Below are 8,179 nucleotides of genomic sequence, written 5' to 3' on the forward strand. Positions count from 1 at the left end.
ATTTATTTGTTTGTATGTTTTGTTTATTAACATCCTAGAAATAATACAAAAAAATTAATTGAAGAAAATTTGACTACAGGTAAAAAAAAATAAAAATAATAATAATAATAATATATATATATGTGTGTGTGTGTGTGTGTGTGTGTGTGTGTATGTGTGTGTGTGTGTGTCTATATCATAATACACAGGCATAATATATTTATTAATAAAGACCCTTGAAAATAATATAATATTTATTACTTATTTATTTATTTTATTTATAATTAAAATTGAAAATATATATAAAAAAGTATATTCCATATATTATTATGTATCTCGACTGGATCATTTTGATGTATGTATTTGTTATATTTGTGAATGAACAGGGTGAGAGGGGCCTTCCTGGGCACACTGGCCCTTCAGGAAAGAGAGGTTTTAAGGGAGGAATGGGTCTTCCTGGATCTCAGGGAGACCGGGGTCCTAAAGGTCAACCTGTGAGTGCTACTCCCAGACAAAAATACACTGAAACAGCCCATAAATACTGTTATTCACTCTAAATTCTCCTACTGACTGTATCCTGCTTACAACAAGAATCCTAATAATAGTAATCTTTGATTTAGGGTGACATCGGTGAACCCGGCTTTCCAGGGATGCTGGGAATGTTTGGACCGAAGGTAAGTTTTATCACCCACTGCCAGGTATCCGAATTAGACAGTTATTCAGGGTGAAAAACAGAATTGTGTTCGTCCATGTGCGCCTGCCCAAGAGAAACAAACAGAGATGAGATTTATCCTTTCTGAAAGAGTTCCTTCCTCTGGGAAGCATGTTTTCATCCACACATCATAATTCACGCTCACACTGATGTGTATTTTTGTCACAGAGCAGGATTTTCTCTGAAAGACACAGCCATGAGCTCAAACAGGACAAGCATCTGTGGTTGATTCATTCATTCACAAAAACTGTGGTCGTGACACGTTTAATAATGTTCCACTCCTTAAATGCTCTAGTGCTCCTCATAATACACACACATTAGCAATAATGTTGGGTTAGGCACAGCTGTGTGTTTGTGTGTTTGTTCATGTGAGCTTGATGCTTGGCTTGTTTTTTCAGGGGCCTCCAGGAGACTTTGGACTAAAGGGCATTCAGGGGCCAAAAGGGCCGCAGGGCAGCATGGTGAGCACACACACACACACACACACACACACACACACACACACACACACACTTTCTGTCTGTCTGTCTGTCTGACTTTCTGTCTGACTGTCTGTCTGTCTGTCTGTCTGATTGTCTGTCTGTCTGACTGTCTGATTGTCTGTCTGTCTGACTTTCTATCTGTCTGTCTGTCTGTCTGTATGTCTGATTGTCTGTCTGTCTGACTTTCTATCTGACTGTCTGTCTGTCTGTATGTCTGACTTTGTCTGATTGTCTGTCTGTCTGTCTGATTGTCTGTCTGTCTGACTGTCTGATTGTCTGTCTGTCTGATTGTCTGTATGTCTGACTTTCTGTCTGATTGTCTGTCTGTCTGACTCTCTGTCTGACTGTCTGACTGTCTGTCTGATTGTCTGTCTGTCTGACTTTCTGTCTCTCTGTCTGACTGTCTGTCTGATTGTCTGTCTGTCTGACTTTCTATCTGACTGTCTGTCTGTCTGTCTGTATGTCTGACTGTCTGTCTGACTTTCTGTCTGTCTGACTTTCTTTCTGTCTGTCTGTCTGTCTGACTTTCTATCTGACTGTCTGTCTGTCTGTATGTCTGACTGTCTGTCTGACTTTCTGTCTGTCTGACTTTCTTTCTGTCTGTCTGTCTGTCTGTATGTCTGACTGTCTGTCTGACTTTCTGTCTGTCTGTCTGTCTGACTGTCTGTCTGACTTTTTCTGTCTGACTTTCTGTCTGTCTGACTTTCTGTCTGACTGTCTGTCTGTCTGACTTTTTCTGTCTGACTTTCTGTCTGTCTGACTTTCTGTCTGACTGTCTGTCTGTCTGACTTTTTCTGTCTGACTTTCTGTCTGTCTGACTTTTTCTGTCTGACTGACTGTCTGTCTGACTTTCTGTCTGACTGACTGTCTGTCTGACTTTCTGTCTGTCTGACTGTCTGTCTGACTTTCTGTCTGTCTGATTTTTCTGTCTGACTGTCTGTCTGTCTGTCCATCCATCCATCCATCCATTTATCCTGTCATACATAAGTATGTACCAATAACTAGTCTGCCAATTTTGGCAGATTTTCTAGTGTTTTTGTTGTAATATTTCCTGTTGTTCTCAGGGTAGAGGGGGTTTAGCTGGACCTGTCGGTGTGTTTGGCCCTATCGGTAGTCCAGTGAGTATAAGTCACTTCTACACACAACTATATTGAACAGTGAGTGTGTTCATGCTGCTGTCTGACCCTCAGCTGACCTGTGCTCTCACACTGACGTCTCTGTAGGGCCCGAGAGGAGACCCTGGCAGCAAAGGAGAGATGGTGAGACATGATTTATCCTTTCTCTTCAGATCTTGATGTCACAGGAAATCTAACAGGTTTTTCATAAGCACATTATTTTTTTCACACAGGGTGTTCAGGGACCTCGAGTGAGTCTACAGTCAAAGACACGGCATTTCCCGTCATCAGCTGCTTGTGTTTATTTAAGGCCACTTGTTTGTTTCTAACTTGTTTATTTGCGTGTTTTTCCAGGGTTCTCCTGGACCCCGTGGACCTCCGGTACAACACACACTTCTTTCTTTTAATAAACTCTATCAGAAACACCCCCTCACACACACATACACACACACACACACACACACACTTATCTCTACTTTGTTTAAAAAAAGGTCAGTAGAATTCATCATGATAGTTATGATCAATTGTTTTATTATGTCTTTCTCTACAGGGTCCGCCGGGAATCCCACTGGCTTTGGTGAGAATTTTCGCTAACTCTGTTTATGTAGTTTGATTATTTATTCTTTGTTTAATTATTTGTCGATTTATTTATTAATTGATTCTAACAATTAACAATTCTAACAGTTTTAACAACTGTTTATTGAAATTTTCTTCTGGTAACGGTAGTATAAAACAAAAAGCAACTGTGCAAATTTAGAACCCATCCCACCCCCTGGTAGACTTCAAAATAAAGAAGAAACATTAAAAAAAATTTAAACAATAATAATAAAAAAATATATTTTAAGATATACTCAGTACATCTGTTTTTTAGTTTGCTCATATGAATGTATGTTTTAGAAACAGGATTTTGGTCTTGGATCGGCCCAGCCAGTTTTTATGGAGACACACACACAGAATATAGAGGTGAGATCATTCAGACACACACATATATAGATACAGAGGGCACGGCCTGTGTGTTTGAAATACTGCACATTTACAATGTTCTAAGAACATTTTTGTAAAATATTCCTATTAAGTAAAAAAAAAAAAAAAACGAAATGCATCCAGTTTTTTTTTTTTTTTTGGTTGTGTGTTTGTGGGGGGATTCTATTTTAGAATTTGTTTTTTGTTTTTTCAAACATTATGGGAATGTTACTTTTAAACGTTATCTGAACATTCCGAGACAAAGAAGTAACATTTAAAAAATGTTAGATGAACGTCCAACTGAAACCTATCTGAAAAAAACAAAACATTGCAATTATAATGCAATGTATAAATAATGTGTTTGTACTAATGTTTTGGGAACAAAACTAAAGCCGAGATACATCTGAATGAACATTCTATTAACATGACTAGAAGATTTGTTCTGTTGTTAGCTGTGTAAAACGTGTTTTAAAGAGGTCTCAATGCTCTCTCAGGCTCGGGGGCTGATGGACATGCCCATGCTGGATCAGGCTCCAGAGATCCTGCGGACTCTCCATTACCTGAGCTCTTTGGTCCACAACCTGAAGAACCCGCTGGGCACACAAGATCATCCCGCTCGATTCTGCAAAGACCTGCACGGCTGCCGGGACACGCTCTACGATGGTGTGTGCGTGTTGAGTTTCTTTGTAGTGCTAAATCCCACCAATGGCATCTATAGACAGATGTAATACTTTTTAAATTGCATGTTATGTTTTTGCTACAATGTGTGTTTTGTAATTTTTCAGGCACTTATTGGATCGACCCGAACCTGGGCTGCTCCTCAGATTCTATAGAAGTGACGTGCAATTTCACCGGCGGCGGACGCACCTGCCTCAGGCCCATCACCACAGCCAAGGTTCAGAACGTTCAGCTTTCAGATCATCTGCATTGCTTTGTATTTGAAAAATCCTTGTGGCTCGAGGTGATATGTTTAGAAAATAAGTTCATAATCTGTTTATAATCATGCTGCGTCGTCGGCTGGTTGCAGCTGGAGTTCAGTGTCGGACGCGTTCAGATGAACTTCCTCCAGATGCTGAGCGCCGGAGCGGAGCAACGAATCACTATCCACTGCTTGAACGTGACAATCTGGAGCCACGCCCCCTCTGAGTCTCCATCCCAGAATGCAGTTCGGTTCCAGGCGTGGAGCGGAGAGACGCTGGAGCCGGATGTGTTAGGAGACGACTGCTGGGTGAGTATTGCTTTCAAAAATCTCTCTCTAACTAACCAGAACACCTTAGCAACCTTAACTTCAAAACACCCACAGCACCCTTTACAACATGTGCAAGAAACAGACTTGAATATATGGAACTAAGAACAAGGAATGAAAAACAAACACTTTTGATCTGCTTCCAACAAGATCAAAATAAAAAGATATAACATTATATGAAGTTACTTTTTTGCCTGATTATCCAAATGTAAATAAATTATACATTTAAATACATTTGTATTTTAATTGAAATAAATGTAAATAGATTTTAATAATGCATTTTTAAAAACATGATTATTAGATGCTTTCAATAGTTCTTTCCTCCATAAGACTGGCAAAGTTAGCAGGAAACCTCTGCTTTTGAAAACACACACAAACAAAAGTTTTGTTGCAACAATGTGACTTTCAGGTCATTTTTAGGGTTCTTTATTATAATAAATAATAATTAAATAAAACAATAAAAAAATACATCTCAGCTAAATATATTGCTTACATTATTTTAACCAAATTAATTTAAAAAGGCCACTCAAGTTTAATCTAGTATTATTATAGTAAATAATTATTTCTGAGATGTACTTATGCATGACATCACTGATCATGTGCTTTGTATTACACAGCAACTAAACGGGCGCTGGCAACATGCTGACTTCCTGTTCCGGGTGTCTGACCCCACCTTACTTCCTGTCGTACGTATAAACAACCTACCAAAGACAACGGCCTCATCGCGCTTTCACATCGAAGTCGGACCTGTGTGCTTCCTTTAGTGTGTGTGTGTGTGTGTGTGTGTGTGTGAGATTGTGAGTGTGTGTGCACTCATCAAACCCCCCACAGCCTGCCCCCTTCAGCATTCAGCCACTGATTGGACTGCAGAAACAGAAAGAAGTGGTGTGGGCGGGGCTTTGGGGGAGTTAGCACTAGAGATGTCTACAGTCTAAAGGAAATCCCGCCTTTACCTGCCACGGATGTCCAATCAGATTTGACTCCTCTAGAAAACAAGCCAATCATCTCGCAGGGAGGAACACTCAGGACATCCGGGCTGTAGAAACTGTCAAGCTCTCTATCTCTTGTCTTTCTCTCTTCTCTTTCTGTCAGCCTGTTTCTTTGGTGCTTGATTTCTTTCAAATTAATAATAATAATAATAATAAGTTATTATAATACTCATACTGTTACAATAAGTATCAACAGTTTATTGAAGAGAATTAAGATCATTGGGAGGTATAATATGAACATATACACTTATTGTTTAACTGATATTTTTTATTGTAATTTTGTCACAAGAAAAAGAAAGAAATGCTAATGTGCAATAGGAAAACAAAGAAAAAAAAGATTATTGATTATACTATTTAGTGTGTCTCATTAAGGAAGGTTATTCAGGGGTGTTGTCATTCAAACGTGTTATTCTAACACTCCGTCAGACAGGGAAGTGTGTGTGTGTGTGTGTGTTTGTGTAAATGAGCTTTGAAAGTGACTGTGAATGTGTGTGTGTGTGTGTGTGTTTATGGGACAGATCAGTGAACTGGTGAAGGTGCATATACACCTGTGAATATCAACATACATGACCCCTGTTTATAAAACAGCCTGTCACTTTAAGGGGGCGTGTCTCAATCAAATGGGTGTGTCTTGTTCAAAGGGTTAATAAGGGTGAATCCCTCATGAGAACAGGTCTGGGTCATATTTCACCCAAAATGAGAAGGAAAGCACATTTTGAAGATCTGCATAGTGACATTTTTATGACAAGCACATTTTTACCCCCTGCAAAAAAATTAATTTTGACATATTTCATAGTTACTTTTGTAAACTTGTGTTTTGGTTGTTTTGCTATTAAGATTATTACAGTTATACAGAATTTTTGAATTGCTAAAAAACATTACAGTGTAACAGTCTTATTTAGACGTATTTCAGACAAAAATGTGTTTAATTGTCAAGAAATGCAAGAAGTGGACCCACAAGGCTTTCTTTTGACTATGCAAAATGTACTTTTAATTTCTTTATCTTTTGTAATTTAACTTTTTTTATTGAAGAGAATAATATAAATCACTTTTCGACAAAGGCATTTCTTATTGAAGCTTGTTTCTGATAGAAAATAAATAAATAAATAAAAATAATTGTGACTTTTTATCTTTTTAATGTGCCAAAAAAAAAAAGAGTCAGAATTGGGAAGATGTTAACTTGAAATTCTGAGTTAAAAAGACAAAATATTGAAATGCTAACACGAAATTGCGACAAAGTTAGAATTCTGAGTTTGTATCTTACAATTTTTGTTGCAGAATAAACAAACAAACAAAAATAATTGCAACTTTTTATCTCAAAATTATTATTTGCAATATCCATAGTTATTACTCTCAAGCACAAAATATCACAGCAGCTTATGTATTTCTTTAACATTTTGGGTAAAATATGACTTAGTCGTGTTCTTGACAGGTTTTTTGTGAGATTCACCCATTACAGGTTTATCTCGGTTACAATGGTGCTCATTTGAAGCTGTTGTAAAGTCAATGCTTTTGTTTAGTGCCCGTGTTATTCTGAATTATTTTAGTGTATTTTGTGTACTTGTTGTACTTGTGCTCTCAGAAATACCGGCCGAAATCCATGTTGAATCCAGATGTGGCATTCAGTCTGAGCGTTAGCTGCACATCTGTGCAGACCTGCATATTGAATGCACTACACAATAAGCGTGTGTCCTCTCCTCTGTGGTACAGAACAGTTTTGTACCTTCACTTCACTAGCCCAAAAATCAACTAATGCCTTTTATAAGGGAAAACATTTCTGTAACTAGAACTGATGTCAGAAAGTGCATTATCATTCGCAAAAAATGGTCAAAGCTTTTTTTCATGACCGTGTGTATAAGTCTGCAGGCTTTGATGTATACAGTGGGTCCCTTTTTGCTAATTTAATGTTATTTAAATGTTACAAACGCGCTTTTAACCGAATTCTCTGTTGTGACAGAGTTTCTCTCCAGGTAACTTAATTGTCCGTATGCTAAGTATTCGTACGGTTGATAGATTTATTTTATTTGTAAATTTGGTGTTCCAGAGAACAATATATTGCATTTTTCAGTCTGTTTTTATTTTTCTATCCTGTTCATTTTTGTCTATAGTATTAATGATAATAATAATCTAAAGTCGTACTGTACCAAGACGTTCTATATTATTTCTAAAGTTCTACGAGGAATTTTAAAACATGTGAACATTCCATGTCAGAAGGTTGGAATTCTGATTACCTCAATGCTCTGCCATTTCTGTTTGTGAAAATTCACCTCTCAAATTCAAGGGTCAGTAATCTCATCTCTGTCGGCTTCATCATAATCCGCTTCTTCTCTGAACACGTCCTCCGTTTTGCTGTGTTGTTTTTCAGTTTTCCGTACTTGGTTAAACATGGATTCTAAATTGGAATTGATGCTTACATACCCAATAAAAATGATCTCACAACAAAATCTGAATTTGGAAAAATTATAATTTTATGCCTTGTATTCATTTGTACATTTATTAAAAACATGCAACATTACCAAACAAAGTTAAATACACATTTAGACTTGATTTTCATTGATTGCATGTGGAATTGTTTAATATAAATTAATATAGAGACAGTCAGTCACTGGCAAGACAATGAACAGTTAAAAAAAATGTAATACTAAAACTTCATCAAGAGTTTCAGCCCGATGTGTTGCAACTGCAGCAATCTG

General features: G+C 37.4%; 1 protein-coding gene across 1 annotated transcript in view; it reads left to right on the top strand.

The window, feature by feature from the left end:
* Positions 1-7,930, top strand: part of LOC127941289 (collagen alpha-1(XXVII) chain A) — a 56,259-nt gene extending 48,329 nt beyond the window's left edge. The window contains exons 49-61 of the mRNA XM_052536209.1: positions 366-473; positions 600-653; positions 1,090-1,152; positions 2,238-2,291; positions 2,397-2,432; positions 2,522-2,539; positions 2,643-2,669; positions 2,839-2,865; positions 3,186-3,251; positions 3,746-3,914; positions 4,037-4,146; positions 4,279-4,479; positions 5,115-7,930. Coding sequence (XP_052392169.1) covers positions 366-473; positions 600-653; positions 1,090-1,152; positions 2,238-2,291; positions 2,397-2,432; positions 2,522-2,539; positions 2,643-2,669; positions 2,839-2,865; positions 3,186-3,251; positions 3,746-3,914; positions 4,037-4,146; positions 4,279-4,479; positions 5,115-5,261 — 1,080 coding nt within the window. The 3' untranslated portion in view covers positions 5,262-7,930. The remainder of the gene's footprint in view (positions 1-365; positions 474-599; positions 654-1,089; positions 1,153-2,237; positions 2,292-2,396; positions 2,433-2,521; positions 2,540-2,642; positions 2,670-2,838; positions 2,866-3,185; positions 3,252-3,745; positions 3,915-4,036; positions 4,147-4,278; positions 4,480-5,114) is intronic.
* The last annotated feature ends 249 nt before the right edge of the window (positions 7,931-8,179 follow it).

Source organism: Carassius gibelio, chromosome A21, assembly GCF_023724105.1.
Source record: "Carassius gibelio isolate Cgi1373 ecotype wild population from Czech Republic chromosome A21, carGib1.2-hapl.c, whole genome shotgun sequence".
In the NCBI taxonomy this organism is placed as follows: Eukaryota; Metazoa; Chordata; class Actinopteri; order Cypriniformes; family Cyprinidae; genus Carassius; species Carassius gibelio.